This window comes from Pelodiscus sinensis, chromosome 5 (assembly GCF_052426305.1).
Source record: "Pelodiscus sinensis isolate ZL-2025 chromosome 5, ASM5242630v1, whole genome shotgun sequence".
Classification (NCBI taxonomy): Eukaryota; Metazoa; Chordata; order Testudines; family Trionychidae; genus Pelodiscus; species Pelodiscus sinensis.
Window position 1 is genome coordinate 13,938,745 of NC_143056.1, and position 17,543 is coordinate 13,956,287.

General features: G+C 48.2%; 1 protein-coding gene across 2 annotated transcripts in view; it reads left to right on the forward strand.

Annotated features, from left to right (window-relative positions):
• Positions 1-2,666: 2,666 nt before the first annotated feature.
• The window catches only part of HIF1A (hypoxia inducible factor 1 subunit alpha), a 45,429-nt gene continuing 30,552 nt past the window's right edge, over positions 2,667-17,543 (forward strand). Inside the window, exon 1 of one of the 2 annotated variants that reach the window (XM_075926365.2) lies at positions 2,667-2,817. In XM_075926365.2, the coding sequence (XP_075782480.2) occupies positions 2,792-2,817 (26 nt within the window). In that variant the 5' untranslated portion in view covers positions 2,667-2,791. Of the gene's footprint in view, positions 2,818-5,150; positions 5,388-17,543 lie in introns of those variants that run through there. The other variant, XM_075926366.2, reaches the window with a different exon arrangement.

Here is a 17,543-nt window from a genome sequence, read left to right on the forward strand (position 1 = left end):
CCTAGCAGCTGGAGTTTTTCTAGCATCACTGGGGATGTGTGTGGGGGAGGATCTCTAGCTTCTCTGTGGGTAAGGAGTGTGGCAGTGACATCCTCAGGGGTCTCTAGGCTTCTCAGTGCAGGGGGGCCTTGGAGTCAGGCTGGGGCGGGAGAGTCTCTTCCTCACTGTGTCTGGGGGGCAGGCTCGAGGTTCACTATGCATGGGGGGCGGGGTGTCACTAGCCCCACTGAGCGGGAGAGAAGAGAGAGTGTCATTGGCAGAGAGTCTCTAGCCCCATTGTGCAGGGGTGTGTGTATAGGAGGCAGCCTGGGGGTGTCTCTAGTCCCACTGTGCTGGGGGGTAGGGTTGGAGTCAGGGTGGGGGTGTCTAGCCCCACTGTGCTGGGAGGCGGGGGCCAGAGGCACAGGGGTCGCTAGACTCACTGTGCTGGGGGGGGGGGGCTGATGCGGGGGAGTCTCTAGACTCACTGTGTTGGGGGGTCGCTAGACTGTGTTAGGGAGAAGCGGGGGGGGTCGCTAGACTCACTGTACTGGGGGGTCGCTAGACTCACTGTGCTGACGGGGGTGGAGGCAGGGGGGCTCGCTATACTCACTGTACTGGGGGGGTTGCTAGACATAGTGCTGGGAGGGAGGCAGGGGGGTCGCTAGACTCACTGTACTGGGGGGTGGCTAGATTCACTGTGCTGGCCGGGGGGGGGGGAAGGCAGAGACGGGGGGGTCGCTGGCGGAGGGGCCGGGGGGGTCGCTAGACTCACTGTGCTGGCGGGGGAGGGGAGCTGGCGGGGGGGTCGCTAGACTCACTGCGCTGGCGGAGGGGCCGGGGGGGTCGCTAGACTCACTGTGCTGGCGGGGGGGGGAGCTGGCGGGGGGGTCGCTAGACTCACTGTGCCGGGGGGGGGGAGGAGGCGGGGGGGTCGCTAGACTCACTGTGCTGGTGGGGGGGAGGAGGGGGGTCGCTAGACTCACTGTGCTGGCGGGGGGGGAGGAGGCGGGGGGGTCGCTAGACTCACTGTGCTGGCGGGGGGGGAGGAGGCGGGGGGGTCGCTAGACTCACTGTGCTGGCGGGGGGGGGGAGGAGGCGGGGGGGTCGCTAGACTCACTGTGCTGGCGGGGGGGGGGAGGAGGCGGGGGGGTCGCTAGACTCACTGTGCTGGCGGGGGGGGAGGAGGCGGGGGGGTCGCTAGACTCACTGTGCTGGCGGGGGGAGGAGGAGGCGGGGGGGTCGCTAGACTCACTGTGCTGGCGGGGGGGAGGAGGAGGCGGGGGGGTCGCTAGACTCACTGTGCTGGCGGGGGGGGAGGAGGCGGGGGGTCGCTAGACTCACTGTGCTGGCGGGGGGGGGAGGAGGCGGGGGGGTCGCTAGACTCACTGTGCTGGTGGGGGGGGAGGAGGGGGGTCGCTAGACTCACTGTGCTGGTGGGGGGGGAGGAGGGGGGTCGCTAGACTCACTGTGCTGGCGCGGGGGGGTCGCTAGACTCACTGTGCTGGCGGGGGGGGGGAGGAGGCGGGGGGGTCGCTAGACTCACTGTGCTGGCGGGGGGGGGGAGGAGGCGGGGGGGTCGCTAGACTCACTGTGCTGGCGGGGGGGGGAGGAGGCGGAGGGGGTCGCTAGACTCACTGTGCTGGCGGGGGGGGGAGGAGGCGGGGGGGTCGCTAGACTCACTGTGCTGGCGGGGGGGGAGGAGGCGGGGGGGTCGCTAGACTCACTGTGCTGGCGGGGGGGGAGGAGGCGGGGGGGTCGCTAGACTCACTGTGCTGGCGGGGGGAGGAGGAGGCGGGGGGGTCGCTAGACTCACTGTGCTGGCGGGGGGGGAGGAGCCGGGGGGGTCGCTAGACTCACTGTGCTGGCGGGGGGGGAGGAGGCGGGGGGGTCGCTAGACTCACTGTGCTGGCGGGGGGGGGGAGGAGGCGGAGGGGGTCGCTAGACTCACTGTGCTGGCGGGGGGGGAGGAGCCGGGGGGGTCGCTAGACTCACTGTGCTGGCGGGGGGGGAGGAGGCGGGGGGGTCGCTAGACTCACTGTGCTGGCGGGGGGAGGAGGAGGCGGGGGGGTCGCTAGACTCACTGTGCTGGCGGGGGGAGGAGGAGGCGGGGGGGTCGCTAGACTCACTGTGCTGGCGGGGGGGGAGGAGGCGGGGGGTCGCTAGACTCACTGTGCTGGCGGGGGGGGAGGAGGAGGGGGGGTCGCTAGACTCACTGTGCTGGCGGGGGGGGGAGGAGGCGGGGGGGTCGCTAGACTCACTGTGCTGGCGGGGGGGGAGGAGGCGGGGGGTCGCTAGACTCACTGTGCTGGTGGGGGGGGAGGAGGGGGGTCGCTAGACTCACTGTGCTGGCGCGGGGGGGTCGCTAGACTCACTGTGCCGGGGGGGAGAGGAGGAGGTGGGGGGGGTCGCTAGACTCACTGTGCTGGCGGGGGGAGGAGGAGGAGGGGGGGGTCGCTAGACTCACTGTGCCGGGGGGGGGGGGTCGGTGCTGGGCTCGGGGCCCCGCCGCCTGGCCCCGCCCCGAGCGCTCTGCAGGCCGCGTCCGCGCAGGCCCGGGCGGAGGGGGCTCGTCCCCCGCACACAGCCCGACACGTGCGGCTCCGGCCCCTCGCAGCTGTTGGCTCAGCTGACCCAGCCGGCGAAGGGGGCCGGGCGCCCGGCGGCCGCTCAGTGGCTCGGCGCCGGCTCGGGCCCGCCCCGCCCGGCCGCGGCGCCCCACCCCCGGCCCGCCCTGCGCGCTCAGAGCCGCCGCCGAGCCCGGCCCTGCCCCATGCGCTGAGCCGCCCCGCAGCAGCCAGGAGCCGCCGCCATGGAGAGCGCCGGCGAGAAAAAAAGGTACCGGGGCCGCGACCCCCCCCCCCCCCCCCTCCCGGGGCCTTCCCCTCCCTCAGGAGCGCCCCGCGCGGCCTGCGCCCTCCCCCGCTCTGTGGGGCTGGGATCCCGCCTGCCGGGGGGAGCCGCTGGGTCCTGCCGCTCTCTGCCCAGCCCGGCCTCCCTTGGGGTCCCCTAGGCAGCGGGGGGGGCCCCTTCATTCCAGTGCCCGTCACATTCCGGTCCCCCCCATCTCCAGGGCCCCCCCTTTTCCTTAGCCCCCCACTCCTGCCCCCCACCCATCGCGGCCCTCCGGAGAGGGCTGCTCTTTCATTTCTCCTCCTCCTCCCCGCTGTCCACGTCGCCATTTTGTTGGAGGGGGAAAAGGGGGGAGCGCTGGAGCTTAGACAATTAACATCCAGGATTTGCGTGGGGAGTTTTTTTTTGGGGGGGGGGCAGTTCTGCTTAAAGTCTTTTGGTCGCCCCGAGGAATCGGTGGCACTTCATGCACGAGGCCCCCTGGGATTCAGTGTCTTGGAGCTGAGACTTTTTTTTTTTTCTTCCTGCCACTGAATTTCAAAAAATAAAACCCTTGGTCTGCTCTTGGCTTGGAATAAGTAGGGACTGGCTTGCAGTGGATTAAATATGTGTGTTCACCAGATTTCCTGGCTCAGTGCTGTGTGTAATTTGTTAATGTGTGAGTGTAATGAATATTAGGCTGCGAAGAGGGAAGGATTGAGTCTGGAAATGGGATTTAAGAACAGTACCCATGTTCAAATATCTATATAATCTGTCAAAAATAGGCAAACCCCGATTGATGAAGGTAGAACAGTTAAAGGAAGCAGAAACGAAAGTGTGCAGCTCTGTACTAGCTATTTCGAAAATTGACATTTTGAAAGCTACATTAGGAGGAAGGAGAATGTCTGTGTGTATATGTTTAGAAAATAAACACAGTATTTTTTGTGATTGGAGTTGTACCATAACATACTGAGTTGAAAGGGTAGGTTAACAATGAACTGTGAAGTTTTTTTTTTTTTTTTTTTAAATTAAGGCATCTTCTGCAATTTTGGTTTCCATAATTGGCTATTTTTGTTAGGGGGGAGGAGTAGAGATTCTTAACATGTTGAACCTATAAGTAGCAATTCTTCAAGATATTGATTTCCTAGAAAAGAGCTAATTTACTGAACAATAGATGTTCCAAGTGTAAATAACTTTCTTGGCGAAGAATTTTCAATTTAGATTTAAAAGGGAGAAACGAAAGCTTCAAGAAATAAACCTTAATTGTATGGTGAAGGTGTAGAGTTTGCTGAGGAATATTTTAGTGATGAGGTTTTTAGCTTAGACAAATTCCTCCAAATGAGGTTTGTGGAGGGATTAATTTAATCTCTATCTGTAGAAGGCAGAGTATATTTATGTTGTTGATACCATTTTTGAGATCTTGGACTTTGGATCAGAGAATCATCTGACTAGGTCAAATGAGATATAAAATGCTTTACTATTTAAATGATACTGGGAATGAGAGAAATGCAATATCTTTGTGGCTGAATTAGCTTTTCATGGTGAATGTTGATTTTGTGCAGCTAGAGCACATACTCTGGGTGAAAATACTGAGCAATTTTCTTGGGGAAACACCACCTTTGCACCAGTTTTAATTGTTTGTTTTAATAAACAAAAAAACCCTGTGTAACAAAATGCATACAGTAGGGTACGTATGGGTGGTGCCTATTATAATCCATGTATAACTATCAGGGAGCCTCATAGAAAATGTTGCATCATAAGTGAATGACCTTTACCAAGCTTGGCCCAGTTTAAAGCTGGTCTGGAAAAAAATTAGGAATTCACTTTTTTTTATAGTCCTGTCAATCTCTGTCCATGACTGTTTGTTGTTTTTCATACTTTTCCTGCTCATAGTACTCATAGACTTTAAGGTCAGAAGGGACCATTATGATCATCTAGTCCCGTGGTCCCCAACACGGTGCCCGTGGGCGCCATGGTGCCCGCGGGGGCATTTGCATGCGCCCACCAGGTGCTCGGGGCTGGCCTGGCCCCGGGCACATGGCGCACGGTGAGCGCCGGCCCCGGGCGCGCGGCGCTTGGGGAGGGGAGGGAGCGCTGGGCGCGCGGCGCTTGGGGAGGGGAGGGAGCGCCGGGCGCGCGGCGCTTGGGGAGGGGAGGGAGCGCCGGGCGCGTGGCGCTTGGGGAGGGGAGGGAGCGCCGGGCGCGCGGCGCTTGGGGAGGGGGCCGGCCCCGGGCGTGCAAGTGTCCCCGCCCTCTGGCGCCTGGCGGGCGAACGGCCACGCCTCCTGGCGCCCGACAACCTCAAAAGGTTGGGGACCACTGATCTAGTCTGACCCCCCACACAGTGCAGGCCACAGAATCTCACCCACCCCCTGCTGCTGGAGTTGATCTGCCTTTTGGGGGTAGGGAGGGAAGATTTGCTGGGGGGCGTGATGTAAGAATCTGTGTATCTAGGAGAGAAGGAATAAACTCAAGGTGAAGCTCAAGAGAGATAATTTATTGGTTGCTGCTTTTGGAGACCTACTTCAGTGTGGGAAGAACTTCCATCTGAATCTTCCTGTAGCATTGTCTTTACGGTAAAGTATTGCGGCATATTGAGTACTCTTCTGGATGTTATAAACGTATAGAGCAAAGATTTGGGTAGGTTTTTAAAAAAAAGGAAGGACATACGTTGACATTTACGCAAGCTGGAACAGAGAACTTGTTGAAAGTCTGTGTTGAGAGACAAGGTGGATGAGGTGTTGGTGTTAACTTTTATTCTGCCAACTTCTGTTGGTGGAAAAGGCAAGCTTTCAAACTACACAGAGCTTTTTTTCACCCACCTTGTGCATCTAATATATCTGGGAACCAGTAGGGCTACAACACTGCAAACATCAAGTGTTACTTAACAGTCCCACATTGTTTGAGATGGGTTTAGGTTTGACCTTGTGTATTACTGGATTATTTGACTAAAGCTGATTCTTTCCATTTTCTAGTAACATTTTCATGAAACTACAGAAATGGAACATTTTAGCCACAGCTTTAGTGATGCAGACTCATTACAATTTAATGTTCTGCTCTCATGTTCATGTAGTTGGATCTCTATTATTTTACGCCACATGAACATTGCAATTTATTTTTAGTTCAAATTTCTGTCCTAGATGGGGCACACAGCAGAATCCTGTAGTGGTGTTTTTTTTTAATGTTGGAAACAGAACTAAACTTTGTAATTTTTAGTAAAGCAATAATTTGGATAAAAGTTGATTATTTGTCATAGAGTAGAAAAGAAATTGCAATACTATAAATTGTGGGGTAAACTGTCAAATATGATTCTTTCCCAATCTTTGCTGCTCCTATATTTAATGTAAAAATAAAGGAATCTTAACACTTGGCTATATCTGATTCATGAGTATTTGCAAGAGGATATAAAGTAAATAAGAAAAGCTGTATGTAAATGTAGATCAGACATGATGGACAATTTGAATTTGGTGGCTTAGACTTACTGACTCATGGAAAACTGAAAGATACTTATCCATTCTGCTTTATATAATTCAAAACTTCTGTAGTTCTAGTTTCATTCCTTCTGAACACTTGAGACCATTATCATTAGCAAACTGACATAAGTACTCTCAATTATTTGGGCTTTGCCTCCTCTTTTGCAGTTAAACATTTTCAGTGCAGCTTCATGGGGGCTTGTTGCCATTTGTGCCTTATGTGGAGAAACCGGGTGTCTGAGGTTTTGTTTTAAGTTAGTAACCTTGGTGGTGGTTTTTCAGGGGGCATTTGTTAAATAAGACAATACCTATATGCAGTTACTTTCAAACATGGTCTTTTACTCTACTATTCAATTATATGGTGTGAATCTGGCCAAAACCAAAAGTCATCCAACCTAAAAAGATAGTATATAGAGCCCCTCAAATTTAATAAACACTGTAAACAAATAACTGGTGCTGCCAACAATTTTTCCTCTATTGCCATGAGGTGAATGCTCTCAGTTAGTAGTATGACACTTGCGCCATCTTAAGTGTATGTGCTGTGTAGTGCTACAGTTAATACAATTAAAGACATGCTGATTGTGAATACACATACTAAAAAAGGAAACTAAACAACTCTATCATCTTCTATAAATTTTATTGCCTGAGTATTCAGAAACTTTTGGAGTAAATTATTCATTCTATTTTTATAAATAGTATCTATAACCTACATGAGAATTTTAAGAGGTAATATTTTGAGTGTTTGGTATACTTCAATATCAGTAGTTTGCATCTGTAAAGCAACACTCATTAAAACTTCAGTTATGATCTGCATATTTAATTCTTAAATAGGGCTTAAAACTTCGACTAAACATCCACTATTCCATTACAATGTGAGGAAAGGATGGTGGGGTATCTACCAGGAAAACTTGATGAGAAGCCAAGTTTCTATGCCCTCTTCTACACTTATGATGGAGGTAGGACAGATTTGCTGAGGCTACTCAACCATGTTGTCTCTGGAACCTGCTTGTAGTCCATAGACTTGTGTACATCATGAAATTCCTGTGTCTATATATAAAAAACCCTCCCTATTAACACTGATTCAGCTGTGACATTGTGAGCAATGGTGAGGAGACTCTGTTCAAAAGGCTAATCTGTTATGGATATCCTTGCTGATTAGTAAAGGTCTGAAAAATTTGAAGTTGCACCTCCCCAGGATTTGTGAGGGGGAAGCATTCTATCTCCCATAGCTACTTCCTGTTTTTGCAAGGGGGGGAAGAAGGGGTGGTCTCCCTTCCTTTACCTTTTAATGAGCATGGTTTGTGTAGTCCACCATAGTAATTAGCTCTACTGTCTATTTCAAGAGCTTTGCTAAGCATGCACAGCACAATTTGTGCAAGGTTTTGAATACCATCAATAAAAACTATGGGAGTCTTGTTAATTTTACTTTTTTGGTGTTTAGCAAAATGAGCAGGGGTGGAGAACTTAAGGCTGGGGGGCTGGATGTGGCCCCTGGATCTAGTCCCCTAGGCTTAGGGCCTCCTCCAGCATTGGGGAGTCTGTGCTAGCACCCCAATCCCCCTGCTACCTCCCCGGAGTCTCCAGCCCCGGAGTGATTTTTATGTGGGTCAGCAGCCCCTAATTCAAGAAAGGTTGCCAAACCCTGATTATGATTGTAGAAAAAATATTTTTTTATTTAAATCAGATTTTCATTTTTAAAAATAAAATCAATAAAATGCTAAATTTCTCTTTTAAAAATAAGTTAAGATTTAATTGTATCACAGACATGCTACACGTAGACTCATAAAAATGAATTAATAGCTCTAGGTTATCCAGCCTAACTACTAATGCTTGCTTCTTGAAAGTTCTGGACTTTTTATTTCTGTTTCTCAGCAGACTAAAAAGTTACATGTGCAAAGAAACAAACAACAAATTGGATAGGGTTGTTTTTGTTAGGTGGCCCTTGGCCAATCATGACAGAGGAGTTAGTTAAGACAGTGTCTTAACAACATGGACACAATATATATACTGTATAGGAATGGATGGAGGCAGCATAGGAAGGAACAGTGGGGTGGACTGGAAAGGAAAAGGGAAGACATTATTCAGTGCGCACACAACTTCTTATATTCTCTCTGACTTTTTCCATAGGAAAAACTGTCAGGGCTTCTGGGTGTAAGAGCCCCTATCTGGGAATATTTTGAAGAAATGGGTAAAAAAGGAAAAATATGTTAAGTGTAAACAGTGCAAGAAGATGATGCAGGGCCTTGTCACAAGAATGAAACATCATAAGAAAAACTGCTTATTGGGAGAAAGTGGTGTGGATATGTTTGAGTGGGTCAACTGGTTAGTAACTTACATAATTCACTTTGCAATAGATCATTCTTCATGAATCTCTCTATGCCTTTTAGTATAAGTGTGATTTGACAAGCAAATTCCCAAGCTATTTGCTGCATTTGGATATTTTGTGGGGTGTATGGGGGGGGGAGGGGTAAAGTTTAGTTTAACTAGTCCTTGTGGCTTGTTTAATTACTTAACTAGGTTTAGAATCTATCATTCCAGTATACCGTACAAAAAGCTGCAGTAAGAGGTACATACAGTTACCACTACTGTCATTTTCTTATTTTACATTGCATAATACATACCCCTTATTGTGGAACATCATGTTCACAGAACATAATGGTGATGCCATAAATCTATTCCCTATTTTACTTTAGCATTACTCCGCTGTTCTAAGGGAGCCCCAGTTTCAGTTTTCTACTGAAAAACCCACACACACAGAAACAAACCCACAGACGTGCCAATGAGTTCAGTGGGGCTTACTCTAAAATGACTGTGCTTAGAGCACACTTAATTCTTAGCTTTTTTGGGTTACTTAATTTAAATCAATGGTTTTTTGGTGTGATTCTTGAATTGTGATTTAAATCACTGATTTAAATTGTTGTGATTAAAATCAATTCACCCGGCACTGGAGAAGTCTGTCTCCTAGATTTGGAAAACAACTACCTTTCAAACCTTCTAATGTAAAATTATCTTCAGAAGTGAAAGTGTTAGAGACTTTCTGGTTAATGATAGACCATCAGCATTTGCAAAATCTAAGCTAAGTAGTATTACTAGCTAGTTGGGGCAAGCCTTTGTCCTGTCTTGGATCTGCTGATATACCAAGCCCTGCTTCTGAATAGGGAACATTTAATTAAAACATACGATGCTTTTTTTAAACTTTGTTCTCTTGGCTTCCTAAATAATTTTATCCTAAAAGAGAAAATAAATTGGAAATTTAAGTTTCTATTAAAAAGGAAAATAGGGCAAATGTTCTCTTTTAAAAACACTTATTAAACATTTTTCATGCTTTTATTTGCAAACTTTTGTACATAACTTTTACAAACTAGAAATTCGGTCTTCTTTCTTTACCACTGTATGGTGGGGATTAGAGAGCTAGTGAAATTTATATTTTAACAGTAAAAAGACAGAAAACTGAATGATTTGAAAGAAGTGATTTTAGACATTTATTAGGTTTCATTAAAAATTCAGCATCCTCGCCAGGTGATAAACTGTTCTGCAGAGGGGAAAGAAATTCTGGGATTGTTCTCAGTGAACACTCATCCTGGAATAAGTGAATTCACAGAGGGAGCTACTATGAAATATTTTATTCCGGCTAATTTCCTTTTGCAGACAAACCTTGAGACTCAGCTCATATTCTCAACTCCACCAAAAAGTGTTCCGGAAAAACCAGAGAATTTCAAGTCTTGACATTCTTGTTACTTTTGAGGATGGAAAAAGAATGGAAGGATGCCTCTTACATTTTTGTTTGTAAAGGCAGATGAAGGATGTTTCCCATCCCAGGGCCTTGTCTGAGAAGACTATTTTTCCCTCAGCTTGGCTACATGTTGGAGGGAAAGGAGAGAGAACAGTTTTGTGACTGCTGGTTGGTCAGAATCTTCCTGCTACTGAGAGAATGCAAGTCAGAAAAGTCGAGCTGCTGACGCATTGTTCTAAAATTTTCTCATATGGCTTCATCAGTGAAAATAGTGGGAGAGCTAGCATAGGTAGTGTGTGAGTGAGAGTCACCTTTGTCCAGCTTGCTCTTATCCATCCCTCCACAAACTCAAGTCCATGTCACATCCCATTCCACTTTGTTGCAAGCATATTATTTCCACTTCAGGCCCAAGGGTTTTGTCATGGGATCAGCCTAATGTGTTTTCAGCCTGCTCAGCTGTCATTTGTGATCTCTGAGGATCCGGTCACTAATACTGGTCCATCTATTGTCTTGTCCTGCCCGTCCCTGCTTTGCATCATACGTTACCTGCACTCCATCATTTTCTCTTTGTACACTTTCTGATCTCCCCACTCGGTATATGATCTCTTGATATCTTGCACACTTCACCTTTCTGTTGTTCTCTGGGTGATAGGAATATTTCTTCCTCTGTTGATCAGCTTTCCTCTCCCTGTAGCATTGCTGGCAGAACTGTGGAGTTAAATAGTTCTTTCCTTTTCTTGAGCAGGTGATCCTCTGATAGGGACATCTTTATTTTGTGGAAACTTGTCCACTTTTGCCTTTCTCCTTCTGCATTCCCCTTCAAATGAGTTGTCTCTGTTCAGCTGCTGACCCAGGTAAATATATTTGTCAACATCCTTGATTACTTTCCCATTAACAGTGATTTCTGCTTCGAGTGCTCGTTCCATGTGTTCACTTCCAACCTGAGTGTTTGCAGTTGTTGTAATTTGTTCTTCAGTAGTACTATGTCCTTGGCCAGTATTACACAGTCATCAGTTAAGAGAAGATGTGTTTAACAGTAGCAGCGACTCCACTGTTGCTTCAAACAGCTTTGGCAAAATTGTATTGCTTTGTCTGACGACTCTTGCATGTAATAGTGCAAGGGACATTTGAATAATATTATCTCTGTCAAACAATTGTGGTTCATTTCATCCAGCAGCTCAATTCTGAAATTCATTGAGTGCATTGGGTACAGCATTAATCTCCATGAAGTCAAATGCTTTTTTTTTTTTTGTAGTCAATAAATGCAAGACAACAGTAGTAATTTGTATTCCTTGCATTTTTCGATGAACTGCCAAACTGAATGGATTTGATCAGTTGTCAGATTCTGAGTGGAAACCAAATTTGTTCTCTGCTTTCATGCATTTCAGTATCCTTGTAAATCAGACTGAGTATAAAGCAGTGTGTGACTGGACGGTACTTGCTCAGTTCTTCTGGATTGCCTCTTCTCATCAGTAGTATTATTTTCTATGTCTTCTATGCCTCTGCAACATGCTTGCTATTGATATAGATGGTGAACTGTTGTGTGAACACCTTGAAGAGAGTATCTTCCCCTGCTTCAAGATATTCCAGCCAAAAATCATCTATTCCTGGGCTCTTCCCTTTTCTTTGTTACAAATTGTGTAATTCGATTTCTCCCCACATAACATTGGGAACTTCTACAGCATGCTGTCTTAATGGTGTACGCTGGGCATTGACATCCAAGGACTAGATATCATTGTAGAATCCTACCTCTCTACATCAGCATTGTTATTGGGGGTGTGTGTGAGACTGGGGCTTGACAGTGAAGTACAGTGTTACTCTGGTGGGCCTTTCCAAGTCGAGAGGGTGTTAAGTTAGTGTGCAGGGTAGTAGGGATTCTGACTGTGCCTCTTACCTAGGGTAACCTTGCCAAAATGGAGGTGATACAATTGCAGGTGCAGGGGGCTAGCATCCCAAATACACTGCTGCAAACTTTTTCTGCCGAACAAGCCCCACAAAGCAGAATAAACTGGGATACTGTGGATATAAGAGTAGGTGTGTTTAATTTATGTGCCATCTAGACCTGCTCTGATGCATTTAAATTACCAGCACTAGATGTCCATTGTTGCTACCACTGGTGGAACTGTAACAATGGTGGGAAACTTTAAGGAAAAAGCAAGTGTAGACAAGATCTGACAGGTCAAGTTGCCAGTTGGTATGCAACAGGCATACAGCAGCACAATGTGGTGGTAGGAGCCTATTATCCGCAATATAGTCAAGATCGATGCCTTTTCCTTTAACATGCTTCCTTTTCTTCTGGCTCCTCTCCTTCATCTGTCTGGATGCCTCCAGTTACTGCTCGCGGGTAGAGGGGAGAAGAAGAGCTGATGACGACAACAGTGTGGTGTTGCCATGGTTTGGGGAAATGAACTAGCTTTTGGCTCAATACTAGGGCTCTTTGTGAGGTGAAAGATGATTCACTTCCCTCATTGTACTCCCATCTTTTTACAAGAAATGGTGAGCATTCTGTCCAGTAAGCACTTGTCTAAGCTAGGGTAAAAGGTATATTTTAAAACCCTGTAGCTACTTTAGTCAAAACCAGAGAAGGAAGCACTACAGTTTTTTAGTTCATTGTAGATGAAAGAGGGAAACCTTGGTTCTAGTGTGAATCACTGATGTCAGTGATGCAATAGCATGTACTCATTCACTGGTGCCTGTGGCTTCCTGCTTTGGGTGACTTTGAAAGCAACCTTTGACCTTTTTTTCCCCCCTCCTTTCCTTTCCTTCTCCTCCGCATTCCCCTCCTCTGCTATTTATTTGAAATGTGGACCCCTTAAACTCCATTCATCTAAAGAAGTGGTTTATGTCCATGAAAGCTCATGATACCATCCGCATTTTGTGTGGGGGGGGGGTCTCTAAGGTGCTACTATTCATTTAAAGTTTGTTTTTGTTTTTTTTCTATTACAGACTAAACTGGCTACTCCTCAAACTTTTGATCTTTTTGTTTCCTTTGTGTAGTTGGATTAAGTATAGAAGAATAAGTCTTTCTAAAACATTGAGACTGTTGGTAGCAAATTCACCACTTTGTCAAGTATTAATCATCATCTGTCCTTACAGTTAGTGTGTTTGAAACGGTTATCTTTTTTGAGGCTGTCAGGAACCTCTGGTGTTTTTTACCTTGAGACTTTTTGAAGACTTTCTGTTCAGTCTTTTTGCTCATAAATACAGAGAACAGACTTACTTTTTGAATGTCCTTTTGTAGTTGCATAACTAGGACATATTTAGGGAAACAGGAGTGTGGTAGTGATATTAAACTAATCTCACTTTAAAAGGCTGGATTTAAACCCAGCAAATCATGTGCCAACTAGAATTTCACTTTAAGGATAATAATCAGTGTGTTAGGTGGCAAAAACCATCAGTCATAAAGATCCCATTTCAAGAAAACTTTTGATACCATCTAGTGTGATTCATTTGCAAACATCTTTTAAGTGCTAATGATGTGACAGTAAGAATGACAAATATCATCAGTACAGCTTATTTGTTTTGCTCTGATGACATAGATTGTTTGATAGCTCAACCAATATGCAAATAAAGGCTAAAAGTCTGCCTGGCACCACCCCCACCCTCCCCAAAAAACAGGATTAATAAGCAGTTATGGAAGGGAAAAATCAAATGAAAATTCCAGCAACTTCCAACTCAAGCATTACTTTAGAAGGCAGAGGAATAGACAGAAGTGAGTTGATTCACATCCATTCGCAATATCATGGAAACCAATGGGAATGACCATAATAAAATGTCCTAAATGGGGAAGTAGCAAGGTGAATTCCCCAGCTTAAACAAGATTTCATCAGACTACGAATATTCAATTCAGATATCACTAGGGGGCTGTGCCCCCTGCTTGCTACACTTGCCTACCTCCCTTTCTCTGGGGGTAGGCAACCCCGGCTCTCCCCAGCCAGCAGGGCAAGCCAGGGCTGTGGTGCTCCAACCCGGGCTCTACCCCCAGCAGCCAGGAATAGCCAAGCTCCAGGCCTGCTTTGTTGACCCATAGACAGCCCCAGGCTTACTGGGGAGGGGAGCTCAGCCATGCCTAATGCTGCTGCCCGTGTAGGATCAGCAGGGCCTGGAGCATCTGCACTACAGGAGGGGGGGCGGAGATCGTAGCCACTGTCAGTGTCCAGCTCTGTGCTCGGGCTGCGGGGGGCAGGGAGGTGGTGGCCCGGAGGAGGGACTGGGTCAGCCCAGGGCTTGCTGTTTGGGGGAGGGAAGCCTAGACATGGCTAAGGCTGCTGCCTGCGCAGGGCCGGTGGGGACTGAAGCATCTGAGGTCCAGGAGGGGAGCGGAGATCCTGGTCTAGAGCCAGGGGTGTGGTGATGTGCTGATGCTACTCTGTCATCCCACAGGAGATTTTTTTTAAAAATATATTCCATCTTAAATTAGGAAGCTTTTCCTAATGTTGAACCTAACTGTCATGGCGGTTAAGCACTGAAATAAATTGTCTAGGGAGGTTGTGTAATCTCCATCTTCAGAGATATTTAAGAGCAGGTTAGATAAACATCTGTCAGGAATGATCTAGATCAGGGGTCGGCAACTTTTCAGAAGTGACGTGCCAAGTTTTAACTTACTCACGGATCTATGTGCCATGGGGAGGAGCGGGGGCAGAGGCAGGCTGGGTACGGTGACCATATTTTCTGAACCAGCTGCAGCTAGGGAGAGCAATTTAATTTAAATTCTGAAACAGATTAAGCATTTTAACTTTCTCATGTTATTTAAAAAGGAGTTTGATAAACTAAAATAAAATATTTTGTCCAACATAAGAGGTTTCAATGTTTTCTTTACTTATGGCAGGAGTGGGGAAACTTTTTTGGATCAGGGTCACTGAACCACAGAAAAATCAGTTGAGGACCACACAAGTGAGAAGCAAAAAAAACCTCCTCCCAGAACCCCCAACCCTCACTGATGTGGCCCCCAACTGCGATACCTCACCCCTCTGGGGCTCTAGCCTCATGGGTGAAGGGAAGGGACAGGGAGGACTGAGGTTCAGGATTTTCTGTAGGCCAGATCTACTTTTCTGGGGTTCTGGAGTTAGTAGATTTTATGGATGCCCTTAGGGTCTGGGGTAGGGACAAAAATGAGGGGTTCAGTGTGCAATACAGGGCTGCCAGTGAGGAGCATAGCAATGGGGGAGGGGTGCAGGATCGGGAGAGGTTGCGAGGTCTGGGTGGGAAGTAGGGTGCAGAAGCAGGCTGGGAGTAGGATATCTTGCCAGGTGGAGGGAACAGGAGCAAGGGACAGTGCAGTGTGTGGCCAGGAGAGAGAGTGCAAGAACAATGGTGGATGCAGGAGCAGGGTTGGGGTGGGGTGTCAAGCCAGAAGGAAGGGTTCAGGAGCAAGGGAGGGTGTTGGAGCAAGCTGGAGGTGCAGGGTCTTGGTGTGGGAGGGTGAAGGTCTGAGCATGAGGGCTGATACTCTACCTGGCTTCATGTCCTCTTGCAGCAGCTGCCACGGCCATGTTGTCCTGGGCCAGCCCAGAGGCCCCGCTGCCACTGTTGGGGCCAGCCCCGGAGGCCCTGCTGCCATGGTGCACACAGTCAGGGCCGCCCTGGAGGCCCCACTGCCAACAGTCTGGGGCCAACCACAGAGGCCCCACTGCCACGACCACATGGTTCCGGGCTGGCTCCAGAGGCACAGCTGCCAACACTGTCCAATGCCAGCCCTGGACCCTGTGGCTGCAGTATTGCACCTCCAGAGCCAATGGCAGTGGTGCCTCCAGTCCCGGCACTGCTGAGGCACCTCAGCCCCAGTGCAGCCTAACCTGCTGCAGAGAGGAGGGAGCGCTCTCCAGCATCTGCGCAGAGGAGAAGGGGCGGGGCTGAGCTCCCTCCCACGTTCCACTGAATATCAGCTTGTGCGCCATAGGTTGCTGTCCCCGATCTTGATGATGCTTGGTCCTGCTGTGAGGGCAGGGGACTGGACTTGATGATCTCTCGAGGTCCCTTCCCGTTCTAGTGTTCTGTTCTATGATTCTATAAGCTATCTAGAAAAGAAGATGGACATATTTGGGATGTGTTAGGAATGACGCCATTGCGTCTACTGTGGCTGGAGTGCTCTCGGGCAGCTGGAGGAACAGTGAAAGAATACCTTCAATCACTACGCAGGGAAGGAAAACTTGTGAGACTGAATACAGAGAACATGCAGAAAGCACTCCGTGATAGACAAGGATAGTAGAGTGGTGTTTGTGCTTAAATTGATGTCTGATATTCTGGGAAGAATTTTGGTGACACTTGGCTCCATGTTTTCATCTTGCAGGTAATAGCTATTAATTAATCTGTGTACAGTAACTCCTAACATCACATTGTGCTCAACTCTGCAAAAAGAAAATCCCTGCCCCCAAATAATTTATAATCTGCGTATAAAACGGGTGGGCAAAAGGGCTTCCATCCCCAGGCCAGTTAGGGCACACTATTCGCAGGGCTGGGGGGAGAGCAGAGGAGGCTTCGAGCGCTTCTCTACCCCTAGGCCCTGATTAGCCTGGGGGTGGGGGAGCATGCCACGCCTCTTCCAGGGCATGGATGCCTAGTGGGAAGGGGGGGCAAAGGGGCTCCCCCAGACCAATCATGGTCTGGGGTGGGGTAGTCCTGCCCCTTCCTGGTTAGGCCCTGCCCCTTCTGGGGTGGCCCGGGGCTATTTCAAAAAATTTTGAAGTGGCCCCCTGGCAAAAATTATTGCCCACCCCTAATATAAGAGATAGCAGATGGATATATAGGTGGACTGAGGGAGAAAAAGAGGAAAACAGTGAGAGGCTGCAGTCTTGTCACCACTGCGTAATTATTGTGCAGTTTTTGTGGGCAAGGTTAGAAGGATGAGTGAGTGTTGCAGATATTTAGAGAGTTCCTATAGAGTCTGAGGGTTAGCACTGGAAAAAGCACAAAGGAGCTTGTTTTAGAATTTTAGTGGTGGAGGTTATCATCATGGGCAGATTTGAATTAGTCAACTCCCACTTCCATAGGAAAGAGGGAGCCAGTGGACAGAAGCAAAGCAGGGGGAGGTAGTAAAAGTAGAAGGACAGGAAAATTATCTTTGCAGCAAAACTCTGCCTGGATGAGCAAGATTGCATTTGTCAAGACCAGAGAGAAGGATGTTGCAGTAACAGATAATAGATGAGAGCCTGGATTAGCGATTCAGCTGTGTGGATGGATAGGAAAGGGGGCATTTCAGAGATGGTCTGCAGAAAGAATCTGCAAGACTTGGATATAGCTAGGCTGTGATGATCTGACACTGAGGTTATGGGCTTGAGTGACAGGCAGGTTGATGGAGTTTCCATGATCAGTGAGAGAGTTTGGGTTGGAGGAACAGTGAGGGGCAGAGTTTGAGCTGTTTTAGCCATATTGAGCTTCAATTGCTGGCTAGACATCCATGAAAAAATGTCAAATAATCCAAGACAATTAGCTTGGACACAACATGGAATTATCTGGAGTACAGAGAGAAATGAGCAAAATATTTTAATTAGTATATGAATGTAAATTTACTGATCATTTAAAAACTT